At 33.0% G+C, this 16682-nt stretch overlaps 1 protein-coding gene across 2 annotated transcripts in view; it reads left to right on the top strand.

The window, feature by feature from the left end:
- Positions 1-3777: 3777 nt before the first annotated feature.
- The window catches only part of LOC107070353 (lachesin), a 99101-nt gene continuing 86196 nt past the window's right edge, over positions 3778-16682 (top strand). Inside the window, exons 1-2 of one of the 2 annotated variants that reach the window (XM_089178951.1) lie at positions 3778-4776; positions 5139-5336. In XM_089178951.1, the coding sequence (XP_089035077.1) occupies positions 5141-5336 (196 nt within the window). In that variant the 5' untranslated portion in view covers positions 3778-4776; positions 5139-5140. Of the gene's footprint in view, positions 5337-16682 lie in introns of both variants that reach the window. The other variant, XM_015328465.2, reaches the window with a different exon arrangement.

The raw sequence follows: 16682 nt of genomic DNA on the forward strand, positions 1-16682 counted from the left end.
TTAACTAATATTATAATATTTATTTTTTAATAATATACCGATATTAATATTATCCAAACCATATTATATTATTACATAATACAAAGATATATTCAATTTATATTATCTACAAATTTGTTAAACGATTTATTAATAATATTTGAAAAACAATATCAATATCTCATATTAATGAATAAAATCGATTTTCAAATGTATCGATATCGTTTGTATTTCGATATTAGAATTGTAAATACCAACAAGAGAATAATAAAAAGAAAGGAGTCGTCAGTTACGAGGTAAAATCGTAGTCTAAGGTTTAAAAGGAAAATGGGGTGGTAAAGGTGGAGAGGTTGGTTGGATAGCTAGGTAGGTAGGGAGGTAGGTAGGTAAGGTAGGGTTGGGTGGTGGGATAGGTGAGAGGTCGTGCTCGTAGCATAGACGTTAACTACAAATCATTCGTGCTTCGAAAGCCGAGGCGTTAGCTCGATAGTTTAATATTAATGTCCGATCGGTAACGAGTTACGACTGCGTCATTTCCGACGAGCTAGAGCAAGCAACACGCTATTAATCCCAAAGCAACAAAATTTCAACTTCAAAATATTACTACTATTGGTATATATGTATTCGCGTATTTTAAAAAACGATTAAACTGTGTATTTCAATATTTTTTATAACACACTCCCACCCAGCCTCCAATCCACCCCTTTCGTTATCGTCTTATACGTTTGACAATTTTCGAAATACGTTGTACAAACATATAATAATAATATATAACATTCGAAATAATAATTCTTAACGATCATGTCCCAATCCCTTCCACCCTACTTCCCCCTCATTCCAATTTTTATTATTTTTATTTTTTTATTTTATATCCTATTTTTCGTTTCTATTTTTTGATCGTACTTTCTCCCCCCCCCCCCTCACTCTTGCTCTCTCTCTCTCTCATCGTTGTTATTTTACGAGGATTTAATCAAAATTTGACGAAGAGAAAATAATTCGTTGGAAAGTGTTCGCGTGAATTTTCGTCGTGGCTACGAAATTTACTATGTAATTTTCATCGACATTAAAAATGAATTCATTTGTTTATTCATCATGGTAGTAGTGTGTTGGTACTTTTTAGTATCGTTGACCATATATATATATACATTAACGTGAGCGAGTACAAATGTAACATACATATAGAAACACATCGAGTTCGTTGAACTTGTGGGTGATTAATATTTACCGAGCGTTTTAAAAAAAGAAATATAAAAATATGCATAAAAAGAGAGAATTAGATAAACAGAAAAAATACAATATAATATATCGTACGTATCCCTTGCTATTTTTCACATATACACATATTTTTTTTTATATATACATATGCATTTTATTATAATTATCATTCTAATTCGATACTTGGAACTTTGATTAGCATCGTTTAAAACGAACCAACGAAGAATTTCTGTTACGTGTATGAAAATATTTTGATACAATCATTCCAAAAATTAGGACAAAAATTTGCATTCCTCTTGCATTGAAAAGTTATGAACTTTTCAGCCCTTCTATTATGCAAGAAAAACAGTTCTTCTTTTATATATAAATATATTTAATATATAAAATACTCTTATACGCATTCCATTTGTTTAATCCTTAGAGTGCTATAAACGCAAATATGCGTTTGGTAAAAATTACCAGAGTGATTTATCGACACATATACATGTTTGTTAATATTAATGTAAAATAATGTAATGTTTATATTAATTAATTAAATTATATTCAGAAAGAAAAACTTTAATTATTAACACTATGGCGTTCGGTGACATGCAAAAACTATCTGTTGTGTGCCGGTGGTACCACTTTGGTGCCATTAAAAAAAAAAAACCAAAAAATAACATTTGAATTATATTTCGTGGGTGTTTTTTAAGGGAGCATAATAACTATAAAATTGTACTTATTTAACCAAGAATTAAGTAAGAACAATGTTTGACTAAGATATTTTAATTAAAGCAATAAATATTGCAGCCCTCTTCTAAATTTTGTCAAAATTCAAAATTTCCAATCTATTATGCCGGCGTCGAACAAAAGAAACATATCTAAGATCTGCGGACGGGCATAATGTTAAATATAATTTATTATTAGATTGTAGTTAATAATAAATTATTCCGTTCCTACAAAACATTTTAATTAAAAGTATTCAGCACTCAAAAGGTTAAATGTTATACCAAGTAATAAAAAATTATAATTATTTTGATAAAAAATGATAACAATTATCACTGGTTCTTATTCCTGATTTTTGTCATTTCCGTTGTCCAAGAAAGAAAAAAATAATATTTAATGAACGCTTTGAATTCCAAGGTCATGCCAGTAGTTTTTAACACGTATAGAAGGTGGAGGAGGAGGTGAACCGTATTGCAGAAAACTTTGATAGGAACGCGGACGACTTTGCTCGTCATTTCCAGACGATCGCTTTCGTCTTTCTTTGACCTTTGACCGCAAGCAGCAAGCCTTGAAGAAAAGTTAACAGCACCTCTTTAGATTCGTGTCGTTGGAAATGCAAAGACCGAAAAAAAAAAAAAATAAAGAAAGTCTCTCTTTCTCTCTTTCCCTCTTTTATCTCTTTAGCTTTTCCCCTTTTAATCTTTTGCAATATAAAATGTCTTTGACACGTCACGCGATACTATATCATCGCACATCGATGAGAACACATTCTAATGCATTCTAACGTATACATGTGTGTATGTAGTATGTATTACCTGGAAGATACCTGGTAAAGTAAAGTGAAATTAGTGTATACGTTTCAAAAGAAAGAAAGAAAGAAATAAAGAAAAAGAAATGATTTTCAATGAAATTGTATGTCAGGAAGTATTACAATGAATGCATTTCGATGCATTACAATTGCATTACGTATTTCTCACGTTTATCAATGAAAAGGGTTAGTAATAGTATTTATAAATTAATAACGCTCGAATAATTCAGGATTGTTATTGGAGAAAAATAATAAATCTGAAAGATCGATAGATCAGTTTTGAAAAGTATCGGAAGTGAAATTTGCGAAAGTAGTCAACAGGAAGTATTCATCTGGAAAGAAAGAAAGAAAGAAAGAACGAAAGAAAGGAAGGTATGGGAGGAAAGAAACGCGCAACATTATCGCAAAAAGAAACGGGAGAGGAGAAAAAGAATGAAGAGATGGAGAAGAAGAAAAGAGTCGATCTCCGGAACGGTAGTGGAGAGGATGATGAGAGAGAGATAGAGAGAGATAGATAGAAAATTGGAGTCAGGAGTAGCAATAGAACAGCAGTAGTAGCAGCAGCAGCAGTAGCAGTAGCAGCAGTAGCAGTAGCAGCAGTAGTAGAAGCAGCAACAACACCGGCAGTAGCAGCAGTGGCAGCAGCAGTGCCCGGGCATCAGGGCACGAGCTTTCGTTGGCGCTTGCGCCGGGAAGGAGACGTTTTCCCCGTGCGACGGCTTTCTACCTGCAGGAGAGGAAGTAGAAGGGTGCGAGGTGGAAAGAAAGAGAGAGAGAAGGAAGGAAGGAAGGAAAAGGGGGATGCTCGCACGAAGTTTATCGGCGGCAAGTAACGGAGGGTGGTCTTCCTGTAGGTAGAGAAGGAGTATGATAGTAGTAGTAGTAGTAATATTAGTAGTAGGTAGGTAGGTAGGTAGGTAGGTAGGTAGATAGATAGATAGATAGATAGGTAGGTAGGTAGGTAGGTAGGTAGGTAGGTAGGCTGGAGTAGGAGAGGAGATCGACGGCGGTTGGCGGTGGTGGTGCTGGTGGTGGTGGTGGTGATGGTGGTGGTGGCGGTGCTCCAGAGTCGGAGGTGGAGGATCGCGAAACGTACTCAGTACTCCGAGGCTTTTGAAGAGCAGGCAGGCAGCAGTCTACGGCCCGGGACAGAGGGACCAGGACCGGTCTCGAGAGAAGGAGGAGGTGGTGTGCGCGGTGGTGGTGGTGAGAGGGAGTGGAGTGGAGTGGAGTGAAAAAGAGGAGGAGAAGGAGGAGGAGGAGGTTGAGGCGAGGTGGTGGATGAAGGCCGAGGATTTCTCTCGTCATCATCGTCCTCAAGTCTTGCGAGATCTACAAGCTATAACGAACTTTTTTCTTCTTTTTACACGTGATCGTGTTCTCGTATTATTTTTGTAATTATTTGCAAGAGGATTGATAATTGTCTGGGATTATTTGTCTTAGGATTTCTAAAATTTCTCTTACTCTCTTTCTGTGTATTTTTTTGTTTTTGGTTTCTATCCATCGATCATTATCTATCTATCTTTAGGACGTTCAGCACTGAGAGGGATATAACGTGTTTTTGATTATCGTGTGTTCGTGACCTTGGAGCTATAGAGTTGACTCCGCTATTTCGGTGTAGCGTTTCGCGTGGTTATCACGTTACTACTCGTGTCACACATCGTTTTCACGCAGTATATATTTCTCGAACTATTTGTTGAAACTTCTCGTATCTCAGCGATAGAAGAGACAGTAATAGTGTGTGGTGTTCGACTCGAAGAGCCAGGGGCTGGAAACTAAAGCAAGCAAGCAAACTCTAGAAAGCTCTAGCAAGCTAGCAAACAAACTCTAGAAAGCTCTAGCAAGCTAGCAAGCAAACTCTAGAAAGCTCTAGCAAGCTAGCAAGCGGGAAACTCCAAGCGGGAAACTGGAAGAAAAGCTTGTGTGGTGCGGTGAGGTTAACCGCGTAGTACTTACTTCCTCGTGGAGGTAGTCGAAGATAAGCGGCGAAGGAGATGTGCGGAGTCGTTTGGCCGAGAGTTGCTCGGAGCACGTGCCACGCACGCAGAAGGCGCTCCAGGCGACATCAGGTGCGCTAATACGGGACGCAAAAGGGAAGATTAGAGAGAGAGAGAGAGAAAGAGAGAGTGAGTGAGAGAAAGAGAGAACGTTTAAATCTGTCTTCTCCAATCCCATTTCTATTTCATTTTTTTTTTTACTTTCTCTCTCTTTATCCTCCTCCTCCTCTTCCTCCTTCCTTTTCCCTCCCTCCCCTTCTTCTCAATTCCCCCTATATATCTTCCTCGTAGCACTTCCTTTTCTTCCTTCATTTTCTATATTATTCACGCGTATAGTCGAATTTGAAATCCCCATTGTCCTCTCGTTGTACTACTCTCGAGGATCGGTGGTGAATTGTTCGTTCTCAAGTGTCTATATAAAGTGTTGAACTCAGGAATGAGTGGGAAAACTCGTCGTCGTTGTTCTCCTGGTACTCGTACTGTCGAGTTTGACGCTAAAGGTGACAGGACTGTCCAGATGATCCTTGTGTTAGGGACAATCCTCGTGACGTTCCTCGGCTTCGATGGGATCGGACACACCGTTGTTGCCGCTTATCCTGCTGTCTCTACCGGCAAAACTGCATTGCATCCAGGTTAGTAAAAGTAAAATTCGTTGTATAATCAAAAATAAGATTTTATTCTTTCTATAATATTTATCTTGAATAATATTCTAATTATCGTTGTTGTCGTTTATGATTAAAATTATTTTGTTTGTTGATTATTGAACTGTTGGTATTTTAACTTTGGTCGGATAGAAAAGAGCTTTTCTTCTTGTTCCTGTTGTTGTTGTTCTTCTTCTTCTTCCTTCTTGACTTCCCTCTCCCTCCCTAAAGAACGTGCCGAACATCGGCAACGAGAATTCCAAATAGTTCGAATAGTTTAACTCTTTATAGGGTAGGATAGGATACAGAACCAGCGAAAGGTAGAAAGTTACGTTGTTCCTGGTAATTCGTGCATGAGAGAGAATTCCTTTTCATCTCTTTGACGAGAAACTCTCTCTTTCTCTCTGTTTCTCTAGTCGAATAATTTTGACGTTTACTCGCGACTTATCGAATTTCACGGATCCGATCTAAGATTAGATATTTTCTTCCTTTATTGATGCTAAAGACAGAAGAATGTTCCGATTATCTTTATCTACAGTAAGATATTTTTATATTAATTTACGTTAATTAATACCTTTTGTTAGTATGTTAATTTGAAGAATTTTATCTGAGTATTATTATTATTATTATTATTAAAATTCGTATTAACATTAATTTCAACTCATTCTGTAAATCTTTTCGAGAAGTACGTATAATCTTTCATTTCATTAACACCGTATGCATTTGTAATTATTTTTGTTCTCATTTTTATTTATAATTTAAAAAGTTTTCAGGTATTAAAATGTCTAAAAATAATGAAATGAAACCGAATGTCTACAAATGCGTCAGAGGTTGTGAAGAGTTTTAAACTTGCATTAGGATGATTCAAAGTATGAAGTTCACACATATACACACGTATATAGAATATATGTTTAGAACTCTTTTCGTTGAATAGTAAAATGGTCCAATTTGAAAGATGTGTACGGACAACGAGCTAAAATTGTCGTATCCTTTATTTCTCTCTCTCTTTTTGCTCTGATTCTCATCCTTGGGATTATTGACCTGTCTAAAAGGGAACAAAAAAAAAGAAAAAAGAAAAAAAAAGGAAGAAGAAGATATTCACATCGGTGGAGATGTATGTACGTCAAAAATTGCTACGGTTGAGGATTTTTTTATTCATTCTAATTCACGTAGGATAATCAAAGTCCCATTGTACGAATTGGATAACGTTTGCTGCTATGCTATACGTTGAACATGGGAGAGAATGAGAGCTTGAGTTTCGAACGAATCAAAATGAATTAAATGTAGAAAATGGAAGGGGAGGATAAAAAAAAATAGAGAGAGAGAAGAACTAGCCAGGGGATGAATTAAAAGCGAATAAAAACAATCGTTAGCTGACAAATCGCATTAGCGTTGTTGTTCATAACGATTTCAATGAGATATAAAGATAAAGTTATTGTTGTTTTTTTTGTTTTGTTTTGGTTTCTATTCGAACGAATAATATTGGGAAAATAACAATATAAATCTATATGTACACGCGGTATGGTAAATATGTATCGACATGTTGAAAGATGCAAAATGAATTTTTGACGTGTCATTGGTGAATGTCTATCGGTTGCACTCTCGAAATTTGATAGTTTTTCGATGGGAGCTAACTTCTCTCTCTCTCTCTCTCTTTTTTTCTCTATTCAGGTATTTCTATTTGACTATTTTTCTGTCACCTCTTCGACAATTTTACCAGCTAAAATCTTGGCTTGGTGAATCTAACCCTATATGTCAGCAATTAACCGTGAAGAAATATAAACGACCAGTTAACATCGATTCAACGAAAATTAAACATTGAAAAATTGTTTTATACTTCTTTTTATTTTTACGTAATCAAAAGTGTCGTTTATCGTTGAGTAAAAGAGAAATCGATTGAATTAAAAAATACTATTTAAAACCCTTTCCTCGAGAAAGTTTTCCACGAGAGTGGTTGTACACTCAAGGGCTAGCGTAAGCCGTGAAAACGTGTTATGTAACATTCATAGTAATTTCAAGAGTGATTGACGCTAAACTTTTTCATTCAGGGCTTTTTCATCAATGACGACTGATGCGACATTGAACGTGTTTAAAATATATTTCTAAAAGTTTTATACTACTTTGTTTTAACCTAAACAAATTGTCAGCCAAAATCCGATTTTTGACAGAATCTTATCTCACGAATCAGACTGAAAGATAAAACAGGTGTAGTAGAACTTAACGTTTTAAAATGGTCTATTTTTTCACAGTACGTTCATACAATAGTGAAGTAATGAGTACTATAGATAATAGTAATCATACTCATATTATCTGGGGAATGTATGAGGAATATATGGGGAATGCTGCCTATATATATATTATATATTTTATATTTTTTATAAATATTCTGTTTCCGTAAATTTACGCAAAGATTTTAAACATTTGTAATTTATTAGGCTGTAGTACTATAGATAGTAGTAATCATATACCTACATTATCTGGGGAATGTATGGGGAATACTGCCTATACGTATATATTATATATTTTATATTTTTTTAATAAATATTCTGTTTTCGTAAATTGATGCAAAGATTTCAAATATATGTAATATAGTAGGGTGTTGTATGCGTGTGTGTAAGGAAATGTATGAGTATGCATTACTTATTCACCATGTTAAAAGGAAAGAAAGAAATAGTGAAAGGAATGTTTCTAGGATTGCCACTCGATTCTCGAAAATATAGTGAGTAGCGTCACATGGTGCGTCTTTCTTTCTTTCTTCCTTTCTTTCTTCTTTCTTCTTTCCTTTCTTTCTCGCGAACGTAAAAAGTATACCAACGACAAAATCACTTTTTGCCTGGTGAACTAAAGCGTCGAAGGGTTGAACGATCGCCACGGGGGACTCGAGTGCTTGGAATTCTTTTTCTCTATTTTTCTTCAACCCCTTCCCCTCCCTCCTTCCCAACCTCGTTCCCTTCCGCCCAGCACTTTACCTCCTATCACTCTTTTTCTTTCTTTTTCTGTTTTTTTTTTGCTTTTGCTTTTTCTTTTTCTTTTTCTTTTTCTTTTTTTACATTCGATAAATCTACGCTCGTCCTTACGAAAGCTTAAACGTTCTCTCAACGATAATTCTACCCTATCGTTTCCTATCTTACGCGCCCTTTCTTCCCTTCCACCTTCACCCTACAACACCCCTCTTCAACTATTTTTGTAATATATTATCATTTGTCACATACACGCACACACACACACACACAGTAGTTAACGTTTTATTTCTTTTTTTGTTGCATCGTCGTAAAATCGTCAACGTGTTGTTAACTGTACGAAGTTGGAGAAAAATAAAATTATCAAAGGAAAAAAAGAAGAAGAAAAAAAGGATACGTATACTCGTGAATATTTAATTATGAAGTTATACCAGAGATATATCAAAATTATAAACGACTAGTTTCTTGTTATCTGGTTACTGCATGCAACTCACAAACTCTCAGGTAAATAATAGCTCAAACAACGTTTTCATGCTGAATCAAACAAGAAATTAGTCATTTATAATATGAATAAGTTTCTCTGCAATTGCAAATAACTTTACGATAAAACATTTACGATGCTATATATATATATATATTTTATTATTATTATTATTATAAACAACGCGGTTTGTCATTATTTTGAGTCGTGGAATCTAACCGATATAAAGTTTTTGATTAAATACCAATTGACGTATCCTTTACACACACGTGTATGTATTTATATATATATGTACATTTAACTCTTTCAGTACTTCTATCGATAATAAGCGGCATTCACCATAAATCTCCCCAAATCCTACTGCCCCCCATATATGAGCCGCTTATTTTCAAAGTAGCCTACCTCATTTATGTTCGAATTAAAATATTGAAGGGTTTGCGTTTCAATGCAATGAAAAATATACGTACGAGATACTAGCGAATTATACTGCTTAAATGTATCTATGGGTTTTAAACCTCAAATGCTTGATTAATACATAACATGAAGTAAAAAAAAAAGAAAAAAAAAAAAATAAATAAATAAATGAATGTTGTTGAAAACATTAATATGCAATAAGTGTTACATTATGTATTGTATTACAATATTTTTGTTTTGGTTGTGTTTACATATGTATGTATGTATGTATTAGATGGACCGGAAAGTAATGTCACTTTTTAACCTTATATTCAAACGAATAAATTTAAAACAAATTTTTATTTTTAATTAATAACATAATCAACCTTTTTTTCATTTGGTATGCAAATTTTGAATGCAGGACCGAATAAAGTCAATCAATTTTTAATTTAAAATATAAGAATTGACCACATACCATGGTATTTTAGTAAGTACGTAAAATTTGTATATTCTTATAGTTTGGTACGTGATTCGTTAACGTATACTCTACATACACAAATGAATTTCCGTGTATTATTTTGGATTTTTTTTTGTTCGTCGTATCACACGTGTATTACGACGTGTTGGGATGCGTCAACGTTACGTATTTACTTGTTCACTACAAGTGCGAGAACCAGGAGATACATACTATGTGCCAAATACACGCGTTACCACACGACACGTATATTATTTCTCTTTGTGAATTAGCAGAGGGGTTTGCTGCTGCTGCTGCTGCTGCTGCTGCTGCTGCTGCTGCTGCTGCTGCTGTTACTGTTGTTACTTTTCGCATTTCTGCTTTTCTCTTATATCTTATAATAAAACAAAATAATAGTTGACAAATAAACAGCAACAAAAAAGTAACTTAAAACAAAATAATCAAATGATTTAAGTATGAAATAAATAGTAATTAATATTAATTATTGAAAATATTAGGATCTACCGAAAAGTTCTGTCCATTCTGACAAACACCGGTTCAATTTTTCGTCTCTCTAGGGAGAAAACATTTTTTTAAAAATGCAATATACAAATTGTCATCACACTATAATAAGAAATTATAAATAATGATAATTGATAAATATTAGTCAATTAAAGAGATATGAAAATACTCTTTCTTTTTATTCTAAAAATGGACAGAACTTTTCGGTAGACCTAATATATATTGAAATAAAGTTTCATTTAATTTCATTTAGTTTAGTTTAAACACAAATGTTGTTTTTTTAATGATAATACTAATAATGCTAATAATAATAATAATAATAATAAAAATAAGTAAAAAAGTAAAAGATTGGTAAGAGTAATAAAATCAGAGATGAAATAATAAGCACAATTGTAATCGTAAAGGAGATACAATCTGCTGGTTACTATTACGATATCGTATGCGGTACCACCGACCTACTTACACAATGGAGACAGGCTAACAGACGTTGGAATTCGTTATTAAGAAAACTTTCTAGTTTCAACGTCGAGTATGAATTTTGTGATTTGCTAGAAGAACGCGTAGTACAAACCGGCTGACAGAACGATTTGTTTTCTACCTATTTGCCCTTTTCTTAACCCCCTCTTCCACTTCGTCCTTTCTTTCCCTTTCTTTCTTTTTTTTTCTTTTCTTTTTCTTTCTTTTTTTCAAATGTATATATATATATATAGATAGATATAGTAAACTCACTTTTAACATCAGGCAGAATGTAGGAAAACGATCGATCACAACACCTTTTTTGCCGAATGAAAGAATTAATGGGAGTTAGTGTAAACGTTAATGACGTGAACCTTACATACGTACGTACCTACCTACGTAAGGTATTTTCTCGAAATCGATTCGTTTAAAACCTCGAACCTCGATTTTAAGGACAACGAATCTTCACGTTCAATGTTTGAGTGTAATCTATGTATTATATGATATATATATATATAGTACTAAGGTACGCGAAAGTTTCGATAGTTTTATCCTAAGCTTTTTGTTACTCCTCTTCTCGATCATCGTTCGGACATCTTTAGAAAGGGGAAGGTTGAGAGGGGTAGTATTCACGATCAAATTTAACTGTGAGTTATTATTACCAACTATATTTGTACGAATAGTTTTCATTTCTTGTAATTTGTCTTCTCATTTATTCGAATATTTTGTTATTATTCCCATTAATATCATTGAACTTTGTTGAAACGTTTAAATTAATTGATTTGTTCGTATGAATGAAGTATATTGATAATTGTTTAAAGTATGATGGAAAAGGAAGGATAATTAGAATGAATATATTTTTATTAGGTAACTTAAGAATTTACGATAGACGTGGTGTAGTTGTTAAAAAATATTAAATTGATATTTGATGTATAAAAGTAGATCGGATATAACAGGTACGAGTAAACAGAGCATTGATTTTTCAAAGCACTAAAAGTAATTACGTATATATTATTGTGGTAATAAAAGCAGACACTTTATCGATAGATCATATTGCAATCTCATTAAAAATTGCCAAGAATCGAGAGAGAGAGAGAGCGATGTAATGTTTAATAAGTATAAAAAAAATACAAATAAAAATGCGAAAAATAAATTGAAATAAAATGTAATATAATTTTTAAATGTATCAAACTCCAACATTTGATTGTGTACCTGGTAGTAGTAATAATAAAAGTAGTAGTAGTAGTAGTAGTAGTAGTAGTAGTTGGTAAAGGATTCACGAGTTATACGAGAACGGTAATTGCAATATCTTCGAAGAGTTATAGAATCCCTCGTTAAATGGGAATCGTTTACTGTATAATGTTCGTTGGGTAAACGAGTCGATCAGCAAGAATTAAAATTAAAATTTTATTTATTATTATTATTATTATTATTATTATTATTATTATTATTATTATTATATTTAAAAAGAGAAAATAAGAAAAAAGAATAGAAAAAAATTATTAATATTATATTATATATATATATATAATATTAATATAATATTTACAAATTATTTTTTATTTATATAATTAATATTATTATAAAATTATTATATTAATATTACAAATTAATAATATAATATATAATAATTATATAATATTATATAATAATTTTATATATTTTATATAATTTTAATAATATAGGTATATGTATATATAAAATAAATATATATAAAATATATAATATAAATTAATATTATATATATATAAATTTATATTAAAATAAACAACTAGATAAGAAAGGTTCTTTAACTCGTTTTTCCTGTTTAGGTTTTTTTTAAATTTTATTAATTACGTGATTATATATTACAAAAATAAAATATGTCATAATTTGTAGACTAATAAATATTGAACATATGATCACATACTTCTTATAAAACGTATAAGAGAAATAGTTTGATGTTATATATAGAGTGAAGGTTAACGTTTTGGATAAAGTTGTCTTTTTTCCGCCACGTCAGATCTTATCGCAAAACTGTCATCTTTCGTTCACCCTAGGTGCTATTCCCAAGACCGTAGAGAACGATCGTTTCCGAAAGGATCGTTGAAGATCATAACGTTAGAGGAAGATAAATTTAATCCTCGATCGAGGTGTACATCTTTGATATATGTGCGAAATCGAAAGTCGATTCGGAATAAAACATTTCTTCTTTTTATTTATTTTTACTTTGGCAAATTGTTTTTCATATTTCTGAACATTAAATCGTAATGGTAACCATATACCAATTTTAATCATTTAATAATAAATAAATACAGATATTGTGTGGTTTTTTTTATTTTATTTTATTTTTTTTTTTAGATACATTTAATCGATTATAATAATAATAATATGCAATGGAAGTCATCACTGCGCATGAGCGAAAAAATAATTACATTAGAATGAAAAAAAATCTAATATATATATAATAATAAAATATAAACGTAGATTACAAATTAAAATAATACACAAAGTAAATTATAAATAATAATAATTACGATCTATGATATTTATTTATTAAGTTTATATTTTTGGTTCTTTTTCTTTTAGAAACAATGGATCTTTTGATGGATAAATTTGCGTTAGGTTGTTTGTGGGGAAGGTTGTTCGTTGTTAGTAATAATCGATGCTTCAGCATATTTGTCTTTCGACTAATCGATCCTTCACTTAATCAACGTTACCATGAATGACGTGTTCCGATACTATCGTATGAGAATAACTCGTATGAGAATCATTAAATTTTCAAGGATATTTTTTATTCTTTCACCTATCAAAGGAGGGGATTTAAATGAGAACTAGCTAATCGTTTAACAAATCAATAGGATTAATAACATTTTCGATGGATTTATTAAACACTAATTAAACGTTCATTTCTACAACAAGAAATAACATTTAATTGAGTATAATTAATCATCCTTTATTTCTTTCTCTTTCTTTCTCTTTCTCTCTGTTGGTTGTCAATTAACGAACCCTCTTTTGGTAATGGCAGGAGAACCAACCACATGTAATCCTTTCACGCACGCGTCCAATTCGCAGAAAGCTTAAGGACACGTAACAACGAGAACACAACGTTCCTGTTACCGAGAAGAACCCAAGTTATTTCGTTTTGGGTCAGTAGTCGGCAACACACTAGTCCGATCGATCATTGCGTTAATTACTTCACGAACTTTTGATATACAACACGCGTGCTCAATTTTTCATTATATTGTAGGATATATTTATCGTCCGCATTTACGGTTTAACAAAATAATTGATTGATATTTTTTTTTCCGAACAAATTACCTTACATCTGTACTGTTCTTTGTATGTTTGTTTTGTTTTTTTAAGTAAAAACTTCTTTAGAATGGATGTGATTTGAAATTAATAAATCCTACAATTATCTTACTCTTGATACTCTGCATTCGTCTTATTCTCTCGAAACTTAGTTTTTTTGAAGGTTTCACTTTTAACTCGTGTAAGCTGTACTCGTGATTCTTTTTTGTTTTTTTTTTTGTTTTTTTATTATTATTCTTTACTATATTTTTTTTCTATATTCGTATTAATTTTTTCGGAATTTAATTCTACATTAGTTTAATAATTTTGTTAAATTTATTATTGATTTATTAGAGAGAGAATTGTATCGTTTTCATTCGTCAACAAAATTATGTTTACGAACCAGGAAAATTTTATTTTTCTTATTACGTGATAAAGATAATATTTTTTTTCTTTTTCAAACTAAATCCATTTAAATACGTTTTTACGTTTAATTTGTATCAGTTTAAAATTTAAAAGAAGTGATGAGTATTAAAAGAAAAGAAAAGAAAAGAAAAGAAAAGAAAAGAAAATGTTGACATCGCTAAGGTGATAATTTTAGATTTTTCAATGAAAGTTTTACCTTTAGATTGCTCGAGAGAATAGACTCGTTAGTTGAACTCGGACGATTACAGGCTTATGAATTAAACTCGAGCATGTATGTGTGTACATACGTGTGTCTACCTTTTTTTCTCTTTTCTTTTTATTGTCTTTCTCAACGATCTACCGAAATATCAGAAGTTTAAATTCGTAGTAATGCTGTCAATGACAATCGTTCCCCTTTAAAATCAAACCTTTTATAGAATAGAAAAAAAAAAAATAAACCTCTCTTCCTTTCCTTTTCTTTTCTTTTCTATTTGTTTTCACTGTACTCAACCAGAAAAAAAATCCCTGTGAAATCGAGATGTTAAGAAAAAAAGGAGAAAGAAATATGTTAAAAATTTAACGAAGTATTTTTTAGGCACGCACGCATACACACACACGTATGGTGAAAATGTTACTAGAATAGAATTTTTCTTTTTTCTGTGATTTCATTTATACAAAATGAACGAATCTATTTAAAAAAAATATTAACTAGGTCTCAAAGTAATTAAAAATGTCTTTATACCTACATTCTTCTTCTTCGATAATTTTAAAAACTCATTTAACATTTCACAAAAATTCTTGCTCATCTTTCTAGTTACTTATCCAACTCTCCCCTATATATTTTGATTATTTTTCTCCAAACATCATATATATCTTTATTTTTTTTTCTTTCTAGTACGTAATTTATACACAAGAGCATTGTATTTTCGTTGATAGAACGTTGAACGAAAATAGAAGATAGAAACTGATACAAATGTATGCGATCAAAAAGCCGCCAGCCGCTGAAATCTCGATTGCAATTTTTCTGCGTTTCCGCGAAAATTTAGTTTCGTTTTTGCCACGAACATACATAGAAGAGCAGAATCAAGAGGAGGAGGAGGAGGAGGAAGAGGAGGAGGACTAGGACGTGGACGTAGAGAAAGAGGAGGAGGAGCAGGAGGTAGGAAAAGGCTTGTGATCGCATATATTTTCGTTTCGCAGTGGTTGCTGTATATGAAACGCGTAGGATATATATTTGAAATCGTGGTGGGATAAAAAAGCGAGTAAAAGGGTGGGTAAAAAAGGGGAGAGAGATGGTAAAAGGGACGTTGGGATGAGCTAGGAAGGGCGACGGAGGGGAAGCGGGGACGGTTGAACACGAGAACACGAGAGAAATAGATAGATAGATAGAGAGAGAGAAAGATATAGGAAAAAAGGGAGGTTGACGGGGGTGGTAGGAAAAAAAAAAAAAAATTGGTCCGAGTCTGTTTCGCGCGCCGTACAATTTTCCGGTTCGATGTGAGGTCGAACGTGATGTTTCGCCCGAGGTGTTCGCACGTTTTCTCTCCCTGCAACGTTTCCCTGCCTGCCTGCCTGCCTGCCTGCCTTTCCTATAGTATACACATCACCAACACACTCTCTCATTCACTCACATACACACATAGTTTCTGTCTTTCTCTTTCTCGTTTCATCTTTCACTCGTTTTCCTCTCGTACAGTTTTCAAACCATCCTTACCAACTTGCAGCAGCACATCCTCTTCGTTTTCTCCACGTTCTCTTCTTGTTTCCTTTTCTCATTCCTCTTGTCATCCTACCAACCATCCACCCACAGCCCGAATTCTCTTTCCTTCATCTCCAGTATATTCACCCAGTTGGGTGGTGGTTAGCTCTGTACGTCCTCATATAGTACTCTTGTTGCACACACATATTGGTCGAAACCGACGATTGCAGGAGTGACTGATTTGGGTTACATCAGTGTTGTTGCAATTCCAGAATATCTCGGAATAGTCTCGTAGTCGTAGTTAGTGTTTTAGTAGTGGTAGTAGTGTGATTGGTAGAACGATTGTGGTAGTTGGTAGTAGTAGTAGTTCTCGGTAACACAGTGACAGCTATATTAGAATGCGGATAACGATGAAAGAACGCCAGAGCCAAAACTCGGTCCGGTGATTGAGTCTGTCCCAATTACAAGATTAACACGCCTACGTCGGAATAAAACTTCTATCCTATCTCTCTTTCTCTCTTTAATTCTATTTTTTTTGTCTACTCACTCTCTCTCTCTCTCTCTCTCTCTCTCTCTTTCTCTTCTTCTCTTTCTATTTCTCTCGTTACTAGTTTGCCGCGTTTCCAATAGCGTCTGCCTTTGATATCGTGTAACGACCGCAACTCTACCACCGTTGAAATCCCATCGACGTGACTAC

This window comes from Polistes dominula, unplaced genomic scaffold, assembly GCF_049000335.1.
Source record: "Polistes dominula isolate Pdom_NZ unplaced genomic scaffold, Pdom_raw_medaka contig_18, whole genome shotgun sequence".
NCBI lineage: Eukaryota > Metazoa > Arthropoda > Insecta > Hymenoptera > Vespidae > Polistes > Polistes dominula.